Source organism: Hemitrygon akajei, chromosome 5 (assembly GCF_048418815.1).
Source record: "Hemitrygon akajei chromosome 5, sHemAka1.3, whole genome shotgun sequence".
NCBI classification, from domain to species: Eukaryota; Metazoa; Chordata; class Chondrichthyes; order Myliobatiformes; family Dasyatidae; genus Hemitrygon; species Hemitrygon akajei.
The window spans coordinates 43,572,136-43,593,722 of record NC_133128.1 but is presented as its reverse complement, the minus strand read 5'-3'; the positions used below and the strand labels follow the sequence as shown (position 1 = coordinate 43,593,722).

Genomic DNA, 21,587 nt, shown 5'->3' with positions numbered 1-21,587 from the left:
CAGATATGTTAAATGCAAAAGGATAGCAAGGGACAAAATTGGTCCGCTGGAAGATTGAATGGTATTCCACATGAGGAGATGGGGGAGATCTTAAGTGAATTTTTTTGCATCTGTATTTGCTTAGGAGACGGACATAGTCTATAGAAGTGAGGCAAAGCGACATCAACTCTGTACAGATTATAGAAGAGGAGGTGTTTGGTGTCTTGAGGCAAATTAGGGTGAATAAATCTCCAGGGCTGACAAGGTGTTCCCTCAGAACTTATAGGAGGCAAGTAGAGAAATCGCTGGGCTCTAGCAAAGATGCTTAAATCATTCTTAGTGACAGGTGAGGTACCAGAGGATTGGAGGATAGCCAATGTTGTTCCACTGTTCGAGAAAGGCTCTAAAAGATAAACCAGGAAATTACAGGCTGGTGAGCCTGACATCAGTAGTGGAAAAGTTATTGGAAGGTATTCTGAGGGACCAGATACAGTCGACCCTCCTTATCCGCGAATTCCGCATGCGTGAATTCAACCAACCGCGAATCGCGAAAACCCGGAAGTGCTCTTCCAGTACTTGTTGTTCGAGCATGTACAGACATCTTTCTTGTCATTATTTCCTAAACAATGCAGTATAACAACTATTTTACATAGCATTTACATTGTATTGTAAGTAATCTAGAGATGATTTAAAGTATACGGGAGGATGTGCGTGGGTTATCGTGGATTGGGATCGGAAAAAAATCCGAAGTTCTCTTACTACGTAAGTCAGAATAGGTACATCCGGTATTATTTAGTGTCAGTTAGTCAAACGTTTGCATTCGTATATAGTATATATTTTACCTTTCTATGCATATAAAACACTTAAGAACGTATGTTTCGGCACCGGGCTCGGGAAGTTCCCGAGTTCTGTCTAGTGACAGATCACTATCGAGCGCGCTCTCCACCATGCTGGGTTGATGTGGAGGATCAAAAACCCAATAATTAAACCACTGCTTTGCTTAGTAATAATTGTAGCTTTCATCGGGGCACAGCCTTTCTCACTTTATCCTTTAAAATTGTTCCGATTGTTGATTGACGTAGCCTAACGCTTTTCCAGTGACCAATGGCGTTTCACCTCTTTCTGATCGCTTTATTATTTCCACTTTATTTTCAATCGTGATCATGACTATTTTTGTGAACAGAAACAGATTCAGAACTCTGCCGCTGGGTCCTAATGTCCACTGCACTGAGACAGGTTAAATAAGGTCTGAGGTTCCGCTGGGTCCTAAGGTCCACCGCATAGAGCCAGGTTGAATAAGGGACTTGAGCATCTGCAAATTTTGGTATCCGCAAGGGGTCCTGGAACCAGTCCCTCGCGGATAAGGAGGGCCGACTGTATACAAGTATTTGGACAGAATGGACAGATTAAGAGTAGTCAGCGTGGCTTTGTGCATGGTGCATCATGTCTAACCAATCTTGTAGAGCTTTTTGAGGAAAGTTGATGAAGGCGAGGCAGTGGATGCTGCCTACATTGGATTTGACAGTGGGAGGTTGGTCAAGGAGGTTCAGTTACTCGGCATTCAAGATGGGGTAGTAAATTGGATTAGACATTGGCTTTGTGGGAGAAGCCAGAAAGTGGTAGTAGAGGGTTGACTCTCTAACTGGAGGCCTGTGATTAGCGGAGTACTGTAGGGATCGGTGCTGAGTACTTTGCTGTTTGTCATCTATATTAACAAACTGGATGACGATGTGTTTAACTGATTAGCAGATTTGCTGATGACACCAAGGTTGGGGTGTAGTGGAGAGCAAGAAAGGCTATCGTAGCTGGCAGAGGGATCTGGATCAGCTGGAAAAACAGCAGATGGAATTTAATGGCGATAAGTGCAAGGTGTTGCACTTCGGTTGGATCAGCCAGCGTAGGCCTTGCACAGTGAACCATTGGGCACTGAGGAGTGAAGGGGTAGCAGAAGGGGATCTGGGAATGCAGGTCCAGAATTCATTGAAAGTGGCGTAACAAGTAGATGAGGTCATAAAGAAAGCTCCTGGCACATTGACACTTACAAATCAATGTATTAAGTATAGGAGATGGGATGTTATGTTGGAATTGTATAAGACGTTGGTGAGACCTAATTTGGAGTACTGTGTGCAGTTTTGGTCACCTACCTGCGGGGAAGATGTAAACAAGGTTGAAAGAGTGCAGTGAAGATTTAAAAGGATGTTGCTTGATCTGGATGACCTGAATTGTAATGAAAGATTGAATAGATAGGTACTTTATTCCTTGGAACATAGAAGATTGAGAAGAGATTTGATAGAGATATACAAAATTATGAAGGGCATAGGTTGGATGGAACTACAGCTGGGGGTCATGGGTCAAGGGTGAAAGGTGAAAAGTTAAGGGAAGCATGAAGGGAAACCTGTCTGAGGGTTGGGAGAGTGTGGAACAAGCTACCAGCACAAGTGGTGCAGGCAAGCTTGATTTCAATGTGTAAAAGGAGGTTTGATAGGTACATGGATGGTAGGGATATGGAGGGCTGTGGTCCTGGAGCCAGTCGATGGGAGTAGGCAGTTTAAATGGATCGGCACGCACCAAATGGGCCAAAGGGCCTGCTTCTGTGCTGTACTTTTCTATGACCTTGTCCTCAATACCTCCTTGTGCAATTGGATCCTCGATCCCTTCACTTGCAGACCCCAGTCAGTTCTATCTCCTCATTTGGAGATATTTTTGGGGTCTGCGTCAGCACAGATGCATCACAGGACTGTGTGCTTGGCCCCCTGCTCTACTTGCTTTACACTTACGACTGTGTAGCTAAGCACCGCTCCAATGTCATATTCAAGGTTGCTGATGGCATCGCTGTGGTAGACCAGGTCAAAGGTGGTGATGAGTCAGCGTATAGGAGGGAGATTAAAAATCTAGCTGAGTGGTGCTACAACAAGAACCTCTCACTCAATGTCAGCAAGACCAAGAAGCTGATTATTGGCTTCAGGGGAAGGAAACCAGAGGTCGGAGTACTAGAGGTAGACAGGGTCAGCAATTATGAAGAAGGCACGGCCTCTACTTCCTTAGGAGTTTGTGGAGATTCAGCATGACATCTAAAACTTTGACAAATTTCTATAGATGTGAAGTGGAGAGTAAATTGACTGGCTGCATCACAGTCTGGTATGGAAACACCAATGTTCTAGAATGGAAAATGCCACAAAAAGTAGTGGATATGGCCCAGGCCATCATGAGTAAAGCCCTCCCTACCATTGACATGAAACACTGTTTTAGGAAAGCAGCATCCATCATTAGGGACTCTCACCAGCAAGTTCAGCACTAGTTATTACCCCTCAACCATCAGGCTCTTGAACCTTCACTTGCCCTATCATTGAAAAGTTACCAAAACCAATGGACTCGCTTTCAATGACTCTTCATCTCATGTTCTTGATGTTTGTGTTTATTTTATTTATACACATTTTCTTTCTTTTGGTATTTGTGCAGTTTGTTGAATGGTCAGGTTGGTGCAGTCTTTCACTGATTCTGTTAGTTATTATTTATTGTATAGTTATGGGATTTATTAAATGCTCCCAAAGATGTATGCCTCAAGTAGCCTCTGACATCCAAGTCTAGCTCCTGGCCCTGACACGTGGCTTAGGTACTAGGCTTGGCGGAACCATTTGTACTGACAGGAGAAGGGGCAAAGTTGCATTACTGGTGGCTTAAAACCAGTTGCTTCAGGCAGATGGGGCTTGTCAGCCGTGGTTGGCAACTCATCTAGAGATGGAAAACTCTGATCTCAAACTTCCGCTGCCTTGCGGCTACACCCATTCATGGGGAAGGCTTTGGGAGTAAACCTTGAGGAAGTAAGTCCGGAGCTGGAGTCCCTAAGGCAGTGCTGCATTGAGTTCAAGACTGCTAGTACCAGACTTACCAGTCTCTGCTGCTCCTTTGCGGTTCACTAGATGTGTGGAGAAAGGGAGCTTGCTTCGTGGCAGCAGCTTAGCTCTCCATATTGTACTGCCCTGGCTTGCATATCTAAACGGCTAGGATGCAGCATCCACTGACTGAGACCCTCCTAGGATTTATTGGGTATGCCTGCAAGAAAATGAATCTTCAGATTGTATATAGTGACATATATGTACTTGGATAATAAATTCAGTTGCCAAGGTTTGCTTAATTCCAGTCTTCCTTCCAAGGTGATTTTAAGCCAGCCAAAAGTCATTACGGAATGATGGCATTCTGTTCAAGGCCCAAAAGAAAGGTAACTCCTAGTGATCCTCCATGTTCTCTAAACTTAATACATACCTTCTCTAAGGACGCACATTGGCAGTAAACTTCACTTAGTACACTCTGTTCTCATTATTGTTTTCTATAGTGAAAACCTGCTGTTTTGCCAAATGATGCCATGAAAAGAATGATTATTCGTGCAAAATGTATACCATAAAGTTCTCTTTGTGCTTCATCAGTTAATGCATGGGTGCTGAAATATTGGGAGGCAATCAAATGGTTAATTTGAGGAACTGTGTAAAGCCAGTGTGTAGTTTTCCCATGGTGAATGTTGTTGTTGCTATGCAGAATTTAACTTGACGGATGTCGTTGCTGAAAGGTGGCTATACAGAATGCTACAACTGTAAGGCATGAATCCACTGATTTGGGGTGATTACTGAAAGAAATGACAGGAAAGCGGCTATAAGTTTTCATGTAGATGTAACTAGGGGGTTGTTGATTCCGTACAGAATTGTTTGACTTTCAATTTTATAGCCTTGGCTGTTTCTCACACCCATCATGACAGTCACTGATTCATTTTATGTAATTTGTTGATCTTGTGCATAGCCTCTTCTTGCCAATCAAGGATGCCTGAAGCAGTTAATTTGCGTACCATCACATTTTAACTGTGTGCTGCCACATGATGTGGAAATGTTTTGGTACTGAAAATTACAGGAATGCGACCTTAAGTTTGAAATGTAATCAATGTTTGTATTGAGCATTTGTCCCTTTCACCAAAGAATTTCAATGATTCAATGTATTCGACGGTGCTATTATTCTTAATCTACCACTGAAATTCTGTTATGTGTAGATGGCAGAAGCCTCCACTGCTCGGTACAGAGCCAATGCACCTCTTTCCCCACTGGATGGAATTCCTGTGTGCATTAAAGAGGAACTGAAAGTTGTAAGTATAATACTGTTCGATTGAAGATTAACCAGTGTGTGAATATTTGAGAATAAGAAACAGTTTCAGATGAGTACCATCCATTGATCTGTGTGTATGGTTCCTAGAGCCAAAAGCTGAGGAACTGAGGAGAGGAGCAGAGAAAAAAGTTAATTTGAGGCATTGATTGAAGATATTCTGCCAGGGGGAGAAATGGTGTTGCTGGTTCCCAAAATCTCTTATGCTGAAAATGTAGGACTTAGTGGAGGTAAATGTAGGACTTGCCAGCATAAGCACTGGCCTGATGAGCCTATAAGGCTTGGGACAGACTTGCAGTAAAGCAGCAGAGCTTTTGCCTGAATCATTTGGGGGGGGGGGGGGGGGGGGGTAAGAGTATTTAGAGATCAAGACTGCAGTCCATGCACAACACTGAGGTTCATTGGGTAGCACCAATCCCTGTTTTCCCATATGCTGCTGATACCTAAACAACCCAACAGCAAGAATCTTATGGCACTGTCAAGATGCCACCAACCCTGTCTATGCATAATACATTCGCTCCCTTTTCTTTCCAACTTCAGTATCCTATCCCATCACCAGACCCAATATTCTATAAGATTCTTTGGGGGGATAACTTCATTCACATGACTCCAAAACAGAAACTCTTCTCCCGGTTCTGTCATAGAGATTACCAAACAAAGAAGAAGAATCAAGGTTGTGTTTAATTTTTTTTCATGATGAAATGCAGCATTCCCGGTGGCCTTTCATAATTGTTCTTTTTTAAAAAAATAAAAAATAAATTTATTCCTGAGTGCCTATTGGAGGTGTTTTGGATTAGAAGTCCATACCCCCCCTATAAGAAGTTGTGCACTAATATATTGTAACAAAGTTGAAGGCTCCTGCCCCAGTTGGACTGCTGCCCACTTGGCTACTGTCTTGCACAATATATTGTGAAAAAAATGTTTGGTATCCCTGGTTGAGCCCTGGAGGTGCTTTTGAAATGATGATACTTAAAATGTATCTCAAACACTCGACTCGCTTCTCTTGTGAACTTTCTTCTGTATCAGTTAACTTTGATATATAAAGTACAAGTACATATTGGTTCTCTGCAATGTTCCCAGGTCAAGGCTGTCAACTTTGTGCTCAATTTCAAAACAGTTTGTTATTTTTGACTGATAACTAGGTTTAAAGTTTAAGAGAATGACATACTTATGTTATGAACCCACATTTTCATTTCTGCTTTTTGGGTCAATTTAAATTGCAAAACAAAATGTTAGGCGAGATTGATGTATTTTGGTGTTGCTTTATATTTTTCAGATTCAAGTGTACTGTTTTATGATTTGCTCAAGGCACGTGGGAGGTTTTGCCTGTACTGCATTTGTTCTCCTAGTTCCTCAAAACTGTTTGTTACAGACCTATTTCTTAGATTAAGAACTCTTTGTGCTGATGCTGTCTGTACAGTGTAGGTTTCTGAGCTTCAGTATGACTATCAAACTTGGACATAGATGTTCACCCATGTGTGCAGAGAGGAGAGAGTGACCAATACAGAATCTGCATTTGATGGTATAGATGAACGTGCACAGATATTCTTTCAAAGAAAAATTAAGGTATTCAGAAGTAAATTTGTTTGCGTTTTATTTGTAAGGATAGAATTGTCAAATGGTAGAGGGCCACACTTTAAAGTGAGGGGGGTGAAAGTGTAAAGGAAATTTGAGGAATTGAGTGTGGTAGGTGCCTGGCACATGCTGCTGGGGGAAGTGGAAGCAGTTATGTTAACGACATTTAAGAGGCATGTAGGCAAAAATGAAAAGGCAGGGAATGAGGATGTATTGAGATTTTAAGTAAAATGGAATACTCTGGAAATATTTAGCAAGTCAGATAGCATCTGTGGAGAGAGAAAGAATTTGGAAGTTAGAGGGCCAAGATGTTCCAGAAGATATGGGAGCAGAATTGGGCCATTTAGCCCATCGAGTTGGCACTGCCCTTTGATCATGGCTGATTTATTTTCCCTCTCGACACCATTTTCCTGCCTCCCCCACCCCCCCCCCCTTACTAATCATGAACCAATGAACCTCCAGTTGAAATATACCTAAGGACGTGTTCTTCACAGGGATTCACTACTGTCTGGCTAAAGAAATTCCTCTATTTCTTTCCTGAAGGAGTATCTTTCTGTTCTGAGACTGTGCTCGCTGGTCACTATTGGAAACATCCTGTACGCATTCACTCTGTCAGGGCTTTTCAATAGTTGGTAGGTTTAATGAGGCACCCCCGCCCCCATTCTTCTAAACTCCAAAGACTACAGGCTCAGAGCCATCAAACACTCCTCATTCATATTTGGTGTCAGAAAGGATTACACCAAGGGAGCAAGAAAGCAGGGGAACTGAAACTATTGATCCTCCATTTAAGAAAGAACTAAATGGAACCTCTGGACAGCCTGCTGTGGGGTGAAGATGTAGAGAGCTTGACTATGTAAGAAACTGGATAAGTAGAGGTGGGTTGTCTGTATGATGGGGATGCATCTGAAGAGAATGGGGGGTAGAGAATAGAGTTTAAGCAGGAAGAAGTAAATCAAATCAGTAGAAAGAAGTGGCATAGAATTGTTGTAGGTAGAGCTAAGAAACTGCAAGGGTAAAATGACCCTGCTGGGAGTTGTTTCCAGATCTCTGAACGTTGGCAAAGATGTAGGCTACAAATTACAATGTGAGATAAAAAAATGTCTGTCAAAAGGGCAACGTTGCAATAGTCTTGGGGGAATTTCAATATGCAAGTAGATCAGGAAAATCAGGTTGATGCTGGATCCCAAGAAGGGGAATTTGTAGAATGCCTACAAGATGGCTTTTTAGAACAGTTTAGGATTGAGCCCACTAGGGGATCAGCTATTCTGGATTGGGGGTTGTGCAATGAACCAGAATTGATTAGAGAGCTTAAGGTAAAGGAACCCTAAGGAGCCAGTCGTCATAATATGATGGAATTCACCCTGCAGTTTGACAGGGAGAAGCTAAAGTCAGATGTATCAATATTACTGTAAAGCAGTGGTTCCCAACCTTTTCTATGCCCCACACCCCTAGGAAATGTTTAATTAATGTTCATGCCCCCTACAAAAGTAATATCACATTTGAAGATGAAGAAGTCTGATTTCTAATTTTTGAACCACAAATTGAACCACATACAATACTGTGGCTGAACAAATTGAACTTAAAAAAAAAAATTAAAAAAAAATAAGCTTTTAACTCGGTGCATAAAATGCAAATATAAATCGAGCAATCAGATTCTAATTTATTCAGAAAAAATTGTAAACAGTAAAATCAATCCCAATTGTGAGCATAAAATTCAATGACTTCTTTGCTCCTGCTTCTCATTCATGATTTTGTCAAAACGTGGAACTTTCTTGCTGACTGCGATCCGCAGGTCTGCCTGTGGATTCAGGCGATTCCTAGATTTTGTCTTGATTGACAAAAGAGAACTGAATCCAGATTCACACAAGTATGTTGTTGCAAATGGAATGAGGACACGGAATGCTTTTTCACCAAGTCTTGGGAACCTATCTAGTGCTGCACACCAAAACTCCTCCAAAGTCTTGCTTTCAAATTGCATTTCAAGAGCTCAATTTGTCCGCAAATCAATAAGATCTTCCTTCAGCTCTTCATCATCTGGCATTTTCTCCAAATTGTAGGAATATGGATTTATGATCCATTCTTCTGAAATCTTCAGTTCTCCAGCAGCAAAATATCCATCAAACGATTCTGACAGTATTTCCAAATGAGCCACAATTTCTTCACGCACAGTAGGAGTTATAGATCCAGCATCATCAACCATCTCTTCTAGTGAAGGAAAATTTGAGAGACTGCCTCTTTCCATCCTTCGACGCCAAAGACGTAATTTTGAAGGCATTCAACTTTTCACAAGCCTTCAATATGTTTATCCCTTTTCCTTGAAGAGAAACACTCAGGTCATTCATATGAGTGAAAATATCAGCTAAGTAAGCCAGCATTTGGGCAAATTCCTGTGATTCCATTGCCCCAACCAGATCACATTCACGCTCCTCCAGAAAAACTTTGATTTTTTTCCCCGCAGTTCAAAGAAGCAGGTTAAAGCTTGTCCTTGTAACAACCAACAGACTTCAGTGTGGAAAAGCAAAACTGAATGCTCACTTCCCAGATCCTCACAATGATTTGAAGATGTGATGGTTCAAAGCATGCCCCCTGATCCAGTTGATCTTCACACAAGTATCAAGGACTTTCTTCAAATTTGGAGGCAACATTTTTGATGCTTTACTGGCATTTTTTGATGACTGCTTTACTAAACCAGACACGCCTATAGCAAAGGATCACGAGAAATACGCTTTCTAATATTACGATATTATTTGCGGTTACGCCAAGATAAATCGTCAGGTAGAAATGCTACAGGGACACGATGCGACTTATTAGGCTACTCCCTACTGAATTTACACACCTATTTCCGATGATTACCAGAGATATGAACTCCCATCACATGATTCAAAGTCCTCGGTGCTAACCATGATACCTCCTCAACTAACACAATTCAAAATTATCAACAATTCAAGAAAAAAAACCTTTGAAATTCAAAAACTACTTTAACGCATTGAAACAAATACAAATGAATGACTTCAGCTGCTTTTTATCAAAATGCAGCTTTTAAAAAATTTTATAATTGAATAATTTACCTACTGTCTGCGGGTTCGGTTTTAACGCGAAGTCGTTACTCGATGGTTGATTCGGGATACATAAAGATTTTGGCATTATGAGATGATTTTTAACTCTGAGATGTAACCTTCTAGCTAATATTGATGAGACTCCTCAACTCTGAGGTGTAACTTCCCAGGTAACACTGATGAGACTCTTCAGTGCTGACTTGAGCAGTGGGAGTCTGGAGTGAGTTTACGTCTCTCTCGACTCGGGCAATGGGAGACTGGAGTGTGCTTGGGACAAACGTTACTTCCTGTCTCCCCCATGCTCCTCAGTCCTTCACATTATATACAGGGAAGTCGGTGGCAACGAGGGAGGCGTTTGATTGGCTGGACAAAGCGGGGATAAGCACAGGATTGGCCGAGTGAATTCAAGTGACGGAGGGAGGCACGGTATGTGTGAGCAGAGGCGACAGGCGAGCTGAGAGGCCCCGAGGGGTGAAATACTTAATGAACTCTCGCGATTGTGAATTTATGAGTGAAACAATATACAATGATTATGTCAGATATTGCATTATAATGATTTTAAAAGCAATACACTGACAATTAGTTACTTTATGTATATGTTAATTCTGTTATTCTCTCCTTTTGATTAAATAAACAATGAGACTACTATCTACGCAACACAACCACCTACTACCACTTCTCAAGGCACACTGGCAGCCGGCTGAGTGATGACTCCTGACTCGTCACTCAAGGACACAAACCACTCTTGGTCGCACCTCCTGAAATTCCATCTCGCACCCCAGGTTGGGAACCCCTGCTGTAAAGTAAAAGGGATGACAGAGGCATGAGAGAGAAGCTGGCTCAGATTGATTGGAAAGAAACACTGGCAGGGATGATGGCACAGCAGCAATGGCTGGAGATTCTGGGTGCAATTTGAAAGGCACAGGATAGATGCATCCCAAAGAAGAAGTATTCTAAAGGCAGGATGATGCAGCCCTGGCTGACGAGAAGTCAAAGCCAACATAAAAGTGAAAGAGGGCAAGAATTAGTGGGAAGTTGGAGGATTGGGAAGCTTTTAAAAACCAGCAGAAAGCAAGTAAAAGGCCATAAAGAAGGAAAAGATGGAATATGATGGTAAGCTAGCCAATAATATTAGAGGATACCAAAAGTTTCTTCAGATTTATGAATTGTAAAAGGGAGGTGAGAGTAGATAATTGGATGCTGGAAAATGATGATGGAGGACTTTTAATGGTGGAAAAGGAACTGGCAGGTGAACTGAGTAAGTATTTTGCATCACCTTCAGCTTGGAAGACACTAGTAGTATGCTGGAATCTGAGGGTGCCCGAGAGCAGAAGTGTGTGGTTGCCATTACTAGGGAAAAGATTCTCAGGAAACTGAAAGGTTTGAAGGTAAATAAGTCACTTGGACCAGATGGTCTACACTCCAAGCTTCTGAAAGAGGTGGCTGAAGAGATTGTGGAGGAACTAGTAATGATCTTTAAAGAATCAATGGATTCTGGCGTGGTTCTGGAGGACTTGAAAACTGCAAATGCCACTCCACTCTCCAAGAAGGGAGAGGCAGAAGAAAGTAAAGGCCAGTTAGCTTGACCTTAGTGGTTGGGAAAATGTTGGAATCCATCCTTAAGGATGTGGTTTTGGGGTATTTGGAGGCACATTATAAAATATGCCAAATTGTTTCCTCTAGGGAATATATTGCCTGACAAATCTGTTGGAATTCTTTTGAGGAAATAAAGAGCAGGATAGACAAAGGAAAATGTTGATGTTGTGTACTTGGGTTTTCAGAAGGCCTTTGACAAGGTGCCACACAAGAGGCTGCTTTACAAGTTAAGAGCCCATGGTATTACAGGGAAGATACTTAAATGGATAGAGCTTTGGCTGGTTGGTAGGAGGCAAACAGTGGGAATAAAAGGGGGGTGTTTTTCTGGTCGGCTGCCAGTGACCAGAGGGATGCCAGATGGGGTTACGTTGGACCACTTTTCACATGATAGGCCAGTGATTCAGATGTTGGATTTGTGGCCAAGTTTGCGGATGATACAAATATAGGTGAAAGGACAAGTAACGTTGAGGAAACTGAGAGGCTACCAAAGGACTTGGGACAGAGTAGGAGAATGGGCAAAGAAGTGGCAGATGGACTACAATGTTGGTCATGCACTTTGGTACAAAAAATAAAAGGGTAGACTATTTGTAAATGGAGAGACATTCAAAAATTGAGAGTCCTTGTGCAGGATTCCCTGAGGATTAATGTGCAGGTTGAGTCTATGGTGAGGAAGGCAAATGAGATGTAATTTCGAGAGGATTAGAATATAAAAGCAAGGATGTAATGTTGAGGATTTGTGATAAGTTTTGGGCCATAAATTGAAATTGAGGTTTTATTTATTTTGGTCAGTACAAACATAACAAAAAGCAGCATTTTCAATGATGATTTCATAAGACAAACTTAAATAATAATAATCTTTAAAACAGACCGAAAGGGTGTAGGCTGAAGCTACAGCTTATTACACCTACCCTCTTACTTATACAAAACATATTTGGGGTCAACCATCACATCAAAACAAAAAATTTCATAATCTCTTAACACAAGATTTAAGCCATTTATCTAAGAAGGGATGTGCTGACGATGGAGAGGGTGCAAAGGAGGTTCAGGAAAATGATTCCTGGATTGAAAGGCATGTCGTAAGAGGAGCATTTGCTGGCTCTGGGCCTGCACTCGCTGGAATTCAGAATGAGGAAGAATCTCAATGAAACCTATCGAATGGCGAAAGTCCTTGATAGAGTGGATGTGGAGAGGATGTTTCCCATGGTGAGAGAGTCTAAGACCAGAGGACACAGCCTCAGAATAGAGGGCTGTCCATTTGGAACGGAAATGAAGAATTTTTTTTAGCCCAAGAGTGGTGAATATATGGAATTTTTTGCTACAGGCAGCTGCAGAGGCCAACTCATTAGGTTTATTTAAGGCAGAGTTTGATAGTTTCTTGACTGGTTGAGGCATGAATGTTTATGGTAAGAAGGCAGGAGATTGGGGCTGAGAGGGAAATGGATCAGCCATGATGAAATGGTGGAGCAGACTAAATGGGCTAATTCTGCTCTTATGTCTTATATTACATTGAAACACAGAAAACAGGAGTAGGCCCTGCTGGGTTCCTGCTGTATTTTGTGTGTGTTGCTTTGGGTTTCTGGCATCTGCAGATTTTCTTGTGTTTGTGAAAGGGGAGTAGAAGCAGCCTTTCACTATCCACCCTGTCCTGTTAGAATTTTGAAGATATGAGGGCTGCAGATGCTGGAATCTGGAGCAACAATCTGCTTGAGGAACTCGGAGGTTAAGAATTGTCTAGGAGTAAAGAAATTGCTGACATTTCAGGTTGGAACTCTGCATAAGATCTTGATGCATGGTTTGACCATGAAATATCAACAATTTTATGGATAAGATCAGGCTGAAAAATGGTCCAGCAAGACAGTCTGGCTTGTGGATCTTGGAGAGGGGTTAGAAGCAGTCTCTCTATGTTTGCTGCAGCTATAGGACTGGAGGTTGTGGAGGGGTGATTTCCAGAGGGAATGACCCAATGTTCTTGAGGTAAAGATGTGGGGAGGCTTTGTGGAGCTAGTTTTCAGCTTCCACAAGGTTTGCCAAATGATAACAACACTCAATGCCTTATGTGCTGGCATTGACCGTCAAAACCTGAAGCAATCTTCAAGAACTCCTACAGCATGCCTTGAAGGCATGCTTCAGGAGGGTGAACCCATGGAAAGCACCCAGCCCGGATGGGGTATCTGACTGAGTGCTAAAGTCCTGTGCTGATCAACTTGCTGGAGTGTTCATTGTTGTTTTTAATCTCTTGCTTCAGCAGTATGAGGTACCCAGCAGCTTCAAGCAAGCTGCAGTTATACTGGTGCCAAAGAAGAATGAGGTAACTTGCCTCTGACTATCGTCCAGTTGCACTTACAGCCACAGTGATGAAGTGTTTTGAGAGATTGATGATGAAACACATGAACTTTTGCAGGTCCTCAGTAGATGCCATTTCATTGGTTCTTCACTCAACTCTGGAACATCTGAAGAGAAAAGATGCTCTTTATTTACTACAGCTCAGCATTGAATACTATTGTACCCTCAAACTAATCAATAAGCTTCTAGGCTTCGGCTTCAATACCTCCTAGTGCAATTGAATCCTCAACTTCCTCACTAGCGAACCCTGATCAGTTTGAATTGGCAACAACATCTCCTCAATCTCCATCAGCGGTGAACCTCAAGGCTTTGCGCTTAGCCCCCTGTACCGCTTGCTTACACTTAAGTCTCTGAGGTTAAGTACAGCTCCAATGCCATATTTCAGTTTGCTAATGACACCATTTTCATTGGCAAATTCAAAGCATGTAGGAGGTAGATTGAATATCTGGCAGAGTGCTGTCACAACAACAACCTCTCACTCAGTGTCAGCAAGATGAAGAAGATGATTATTGACTTCAGGAGAAGGAAGCTGGAGGTCCCTGAGCCAGTCCTCATTGGGGGACCATAGATGGAGAGGGTCAGTGACTTTAAATTCCATGGTGTTATCATTTCAGAGGATTTATCCTGGGTCAATATGAAGAAAGCACGACAATGCAACTACTTGCTGTAAGCTTGTGCCTGTGAGGCTAAGCACAATCCCAATGTCATACTCGGGTTTGTTGAGGACAATGCTGTCACTGGCTGGATCAAAGGTGGTGACGATAGGAGTGAGATTGACAATCTAGTTGAGTGGTGCCACAACAACCTCTCACTCAGTATTAACCACTCGATTATCTTGGTAATGGTGGGAGTGGACAGTTATTTTTCAGACTGTAGGCTTGTGACCACTGGTGTATCACAGGGATTGGTGCTTGAATGTAGTTGTAAGTTTGTGGATGACAGCATAATTAGTAGTATAGTGGATGGTGAAAAGCTTTCCTAAAGTTACCACAGGATATAGATCGATAAGGAAAGTGGCCAAGGGAATGGTAGATTGAATTTAACTCCCAAGTGCTAAATGATGCATTTTAGGAAGTTAAACCAGACCTGGTCCCTGGGGAGCATAGAACAGATAGACCAGCAAGTATTTAGTAGCTTGCAAGGTAACTAAGATGGCCCGGAAGGCATAAGGCATACATTCCTTCATCATCTAAGGCACAGAATACAAGTGTTGAGATGTCCTTTTATGGTTGAACTTGAAGTTATTTGGGTCACACTGGATTATTTCATCAGTTCTGTCATGGCACTAAAAGAAAATGTAATTAAGCTAGAGATGAGGTAGAAAAGAATCTTGAGGATCCAGATTAGGAGAGACAGACTGAGAAGGGACTTGATAGAGGTATATTAAATTGTGGGAGGCGTAAATACACAGATAGCCAGAGTCTGTTTCTCATGTATGGGGTGTATAGGCTCCTATCCTCTTAACAAGAAGAGGATTATGATGATGGGACAGAATTGCAGTTAACAGGATGAGTTGCAATGCAAAATGCAGACAAAATCGAAAAGGGTGAATACAGGACTGAAGGTGTTGTATTTGAATGTGCGCAGTACATGGAATAAGGTAGATGAACTTATAGCACAGTTACAGATTGGCATGAACTGTAAGATCTAGGCATCACTGAATCATGGCTGGAAGAAGATTAAAGGATAAAGGGATTAAATGTCCAAGGATACACATTATATTGAAAGGAGGGGCAGTAAGACAGAGGAGGTGATGTTGCTCTGTTGGTTTAAAAAAAAAATCAAATCATTAGAAAGAGGTGATGTAGGGTCGGAAGGTGTTGAATCATTGTGGACAGAGCAAGGAACTGCAAGGGTAAAAAGACCCTGGTGGGAGTTTTATACACACCCCAAACAGTAGTGTAGATGTGGTCTACAAATTACGTTGAGAAACAGAAATGCACGCCAAAAGGGCAATTTTACAATTCTCATGGGGGATTTCCATATGCAGGTAGATTGGGGAAAATCAGGTTGATGGATCCCAAGAGGGGGAATTTCTAGAATGCCCTCAAGATAGCTTTTTAGAACAGTTTGTGATTGAGCCCACTTGGGGATCAGCAGTTCTGGATTGGGTGTTATGCAGAGAACTGGAATTGATAAGAGAGCTCCAGAAAAAGAACCCTTCGGGGAAAATGATCACAATATGATCGAATTCATCCTGAAATATGAGAAGAAGAACCTAAAGTCAGATATATCAGTGGAGTAAAGGGAACTAGAGGTGTGGAAGAGGTACAAAGTTGATTGGAAGGGTACTCTAGCAGGAATGACAGTGAAACAGCAATGGCTGGAATTTCTGGAAGCAACTCAGAAGGCGTGTGATATATACATCCCAAAGTGGAAGAAGTGTTCCAAAGGCAACATGACACAACCATGTGTAACCCTCCAGCTCGCCCAGCTTGTGTTCGTCCAGGGGGAAAACAGCCTTTGGCCCCTCCAAACTGAGAAATCACATTTGTGTGGATGCTGTGTGATGTACCGCCCAGTTACAAACCCACAATGCAAAATATCAGACAGTACACCATGTGCAATTAAATGATTGAACTTTATGAATCTAATTTGAATATAGGATTAGTAATGAAAATAGAGAAAAAAGGGCCTATTTCAAGGAAAAGTCAAAAGTGCAATTTGGAGCTCACTAATTCACCATTCTTCCACCATTGATCTCCTCCGAGCGTCGCCGACCTTCGGGCCTTCAGATCCCAGTCCATTCTGTCCGGTGGTCTACCAGCTCTCTCCACACGTGTCCTCCCTCTTAATCCCTCCTTGACCAAAGACTGCGAAAAGTCTCCTTCCAGATCCACAAGACAGAGCAACGATCTCCGATTGACTAACATGCATACCACAGTCCTGTTATCTCCAGCCATAACCCAAACATTGCTGCTACAGAGAAGTCGTTACCTCAGCAGTGAACATTACAGAGAAGCCAGTACATCAGTAGTGAATCCTTACAGCGTGTTACATGTGGCTAATGAGAAGTCTAAGCCGACATAAAAGACAAATAGGGCATATAATAGAGCAAAAATTAGTGGGAAGTTGGGGGATTGGGAAGCTTTTTAAAAACCAACGGAGACAACTAAAGTTATTAAGAAGGTAAAGATGGAATATGAAAGTAAGCTAGCCAATAATATCAAAGAGGATACCAAACGCTGCTTCAGATACAGGAAGAGAGGTGAGTGAATATCAGACCACTGGAAAATGATGCTGGAGAGGTACTGATGGGGGACGAGGAAATGGCAGATGAACTGAATAAGTATTTTGCAACAGTCTTCATTGTGGATGACACTAACAGCATGGTGGAGGTGTCAGGGGTCATAAAGTGTGTGAAATTACCATTACTAGTGAGAAGGCTCTTGGGGAAACAAAGGTACAGAAGTTACTGGGTCCGGATGGTGTACATCCCCGGATTCTGAAAGAGTTGGCTGAAGAGATTGTGGAGGCATTAGTAATGATTTTTCAAGAATCAGTAGATTATGGGTTGGTTCGAGAAAACTGGAAAATTGCAAATGCCACACCACTCTTCAAGAAGGGAGAGGCAGAAGAAAGGAAACTATAGCCTGTTAGTCTGACCTCAGTAGTTAGGAGGATGCTGGAGTCGATTATTAAGAATGAATTCTTAGGGTACTTAAAGGCACATGGTATTCATCATGATTTCCTCAATGGAAAATCTTGCCTGACAAATCTGTTAGAATTCTTCGAAGAAATAACCAGCAGGATAGATAAAGGAGAAGTGGTTGATGTTGTGTACTTTGATTTTCCGAAGGTCTTTGACAGGGTGCTACACACGAGGCTGCTTAACAAGTTATGAGCCCATGGTTTTACAGGAAAGATTCTAACTTGGATAAAGCAGTGGCTGATTGGCAGAAGGTAAAGAGTGGGAATAAAGTGAACCTTTTCTGGTTGGCTGTCAGTGACTAGTGGTGTTCCACAGGGTCTGTAATGGGACAGATCCTTTTTTCGTTATACTGTATGTCAGTGATTTGGATGACAGAACTGATGGCTTTGTTGCAAAGTTTGCAGACAATATGATGATAGGTGGAGGGGCAGGTAGCTCTGAGGAGGTAGAGAGACTACAGAAGGTCTTAGATTAGGAGAATGACAGTGTCAGAAAGTGTATGGTCATGCACTTTGGTAGAAGAAATGAAAGGGTAGATTTTACTTTAAATGCAGAAGAAATACAAAAAGCTGAGGTGCAAATAAATTTACAAGTCCTTGTGCAAGATTCCCTGAAGATTAATTTTCAGGTTGAGTCTGGTGAGGAAGGCAAATGCACTGTTGGCATTCCTTTCAAGAGGACTAGAATATAACAGCAAGAAGTCTTTATAAAGCACCGGTGAAACATCACTTGGAGTATTTTGAGCAGTGTTGGGCCTCTTGTCTCACAAAGGACATTCTGAAACTGGAAAGGATTCAAAGGAGGTTCAGGAAAAGAATTCAGGATTGAACGGCTTGTCATATGAAGAGCATTTGATGGTTCTGGGCCTGTATTCACTAGAATTCAGAAGAATGAGAGGTGACCCAATTGAATTGTGAAAGGACTTGGACTTTCCCAGCAGAGGAAACACCCTCTCCACATCCACACTACCAAGATGAGAGGACACAGCCTCAGAATAGAGTGGTGTCCTTTTAGAACAGAGATGAGGAATTTCTTTAACCAGAGACTGGTGAATCTGTGGAATTTGTTGCCACAGGCAGCTGTGGAGGCCAAGTCCTTATGTATATTTAAAGCAAGGGGTTTTTAGATTCTTGATTGGTCAAGGCATGAAGGGATATGCGGAGAAGGCAGGAGATTAGGGCTGAGAGGAAAATGGATCAGCCATGATAAAATGGTGGAGCAGAGTGGATGAGCTAAATGGCCTAATTCTGCTCCTATGTCGTCTTGTACGTTAAGTTAAAATGAGATGGAGTTTTACAGTAAATCTAAGGAGTAATTTTTTCATAGTATAGTTGATATTTGGAATGAGCTGCCAGTGGTGATGAAGTCAAGAGTAATAATAGTATTTAAGAGACATCTGGACAAGTTTAAATGAGTTGGGTACAAAGAGGCATTGTATTAGTGCAGGCATATGGAATTGGTTATGTTGATGCTAGGCATGTTGACAGCATGGATACGATGGGCCGAAGGGCCTGTTTCTATACTGTACAACTCTGCTATTGAATGGATAAAACTATCAATTTGTATTTCATAGATCTGCAGCGATGGCATGTCAAAATCAATCTGAATTTACAAATTTGGCAAGCTGTAAATGAGCTCTTCTGTCACACTGACTTTTAAATTGCCATATAGAATGAGGTTCTTTTATACCTGTTGGGGGCTGTGAAATTTAATGACCATTATGCTCTGAATATTTTTGCATGCAAATTACTTTGGTTGGGGCACAAACTTGAGATGGTGTGAATTATAAATGGTGGAAGTATAGTGCTGCTTTGTAATCTGATCACATTTTAATTGCTGGTACTTAGTTTTTGCATATCGTATTCAATTTACAGACCAATTGCATTATTATATCTGTCAGCATTCAACAAGTTTCTGCTTTTAAACATTACTTTTGTGTAGGTTCCATACTATCATAGGGTGGGAACTGTTTATCTTGGCGAGGAGCAAGAAACTGAAGATGCCACAGTTGCCAGAAAGTTACGAGAGGCTGGAGCAATTATAGTTGGTGTTTCCAATATGCATGAGCTTGGACTGGGAGTAACCGGCTGTAATGTCAACAGGTGATCCAGAAATTATTATTCATTTGCAACTTCGGCTGTGTAATTCAATGACTAAAAAACAGACTAGGTGTGTTTTTAGGTGCCTGACCTTCATTTTTCAGTACTTTTGTCTTGAATACACAGCCTCTGTAGATTATTGATTTTTAATTTTTAATTTCAGTTCTGTTTTTTCACAGCAAATATTCTAAATAATATGGAATTGGAGAACTTCCCAATGGAATTGTGAGCAGCTGTACTGGGGAGCTTAATCAATTCAAATTTGACACTTGGCATGTTAGGAAATACAAGAGACTACAGATGCTGGAATTTGGTGCAACAAAAAATGTTCTGCAGGAGCTCAGTGAGACCTGACACAAGGTTTCAACTCAAAACATCTGCGGTTTCTTTCTCATACTCGTGTACATGCCTCGCTGAGTTCCTCCAGCACATTGTGATTACAAGAAGATACAAGAGCAAATGGCCAAAAGTTAGACAGTGGAGATAATCTGAGCGGAGAGAGGCTTAAGAGATGGGGAGTATAATTTTATGCTTTTCCTTACTAGTGATTTTTTTTTTTAAATGGCTGGTAAGTTTCAGAATCTAGTTTATTATCACTTTATGGCAGCAGTACAGTGCAATACATAGAAATTACTTAAGTTACAATTAATAAATAGTGCAAAAGAGGAGTAGCAAAGTAGCGGTCATGGGTCATTCAAAAATCCGATGGTGGAGGAGAAGGTGTTTCAAAAATATTGAGTGTGTATCTTCAGACCACTGTACCCTCCTCCCTGAGGGGAGTAATGAAAAGAAGGCATTCTAAACAATCAGAATTGTGCTGCTGCAACCTTTGTGATTGAGTGTTTTGTATACAAAATGTAGAGAATTTAAGTATTCAAGTCCTGGTATGATCCAGGATCTAGTGTTTCCCAGTGTATAGGACGAATAAACTCTTCTCTAGCTTTCAGCCGGGTACAGGTATTGATTTTAACCAATGTTTTGATAACAAGCTCTGCCATTTTCGTCAGAGATGATGCCTAGGCATGTCTAGTCCAGTGGTGTTTATACCCCCGTCATCTGTCCCTCCTGATTGGTCAGTCCTCATCCAATCAGGTTTTGGCTGTCCCACCTAGTTTCCAATTGAATTCCAGTTCTTGCATAAAGTGAGACATTCATCTTTGTTAAAGTTCGTTTTCTCTAGTTTTATGTCAAAGGCTTCCTTCACCAGGCGGTCCCAAAACCTATTGGTGCAGCATGGTAGTTTTGTGCCATTAAAGTCAATCCTATGGCCGTTGCAAATGCAATGTTTTGCTACTGCTGATTTCTCTGGGTAATAATGGTGAGGATTTTGAGGAGAGGAAATAAGTTGATTATGGAGCATCCATCAGCTGGACGGGATGCACGGTGGAAACCTGCATCAAAGAGCATAGGAAATTTATCCATTTGGGTGAAACTGGTGGTAGCAGAACTTTGCATTTGCAATGGCCATAGGATTTACTTCGGTACAAAACAGCTGTGCCACGTCAATGGGTTCTGGGGCCGCCTGGTGAAGGAAGCCATTGAAATAAAACTAGATAAAAAGAACTTTAATAAAGACTAAGTTCTTGCTCTAAGTCAGTACTAGAATTGGAAACATGTTTGGAAGAAGACTAACCAATCAGGAAGGACAAAAGACAGGGGTATATATACCACCAGACTAGACATGCCTAAACTCCATCCCTGATGAAGATGTCATCGAAACGTCGGTTAAAATTGAAACCTGTACCCAGCTGGAAGTCAAAAAGAGTTAATTTGTTGTATGGACCACATCATTATTCTTGTGTATTCTACCCCCTTCTCATCAATCAGGGCTAAATTCAAACTTCCTTCCAAATTTTCTGGGGTTTTTTGTATTGTTTTTTAAATCATCATGGTAGGCCTTAAATTAGCTCATTTCTTTGTAAAACTACGTTACAGTTTGAAGCCATTTTGAACTCCGGTGACCCTGACCTAATCCTCTATGTGCTTGTGCATTGAAAATTCTTTGCAGATCGTTTCCTCTACTGCTGGAAGGTTGCAACTGACAAAAGCACATTCCTTTTATCTTCTAGCAACTTCAGCAGTTACAATGTCAAAATAGGAAGCATCGTTAGGTGTTGCATTAGTGTTAAATAATTTGTGTAA

General features: G+C 41.6%; 1 protein-coding gene across 3 annotated transcripts in view; it reads left to right on the top strand.

Annotated features, from left to right (window-relative positions):
- LOC140727700 (uncharacterized) overlaps positions 1-21,587 on the top strand; it is a 101,149-nt gene that overhangs the window by 32,344 nt on the left and 47,218 nt on the right. For all 3 annotated transcript variants that reach the window (XM_073045371.1, XM_073045370.1, XM_073045372.1), the window contains exons 7-8: positions 5,015-5,107; positions 19,288-19,448. In XM_073045371.1, the coding sequence (XP_072901472.1) occupies positions 5,015-5,107; positions 19,288-19,448 (254 nt within the window). The remainder of the gene's footprint in view (positions 1-5,014; positions 5,108-19,287; positions 19,449-21,587) is intronic.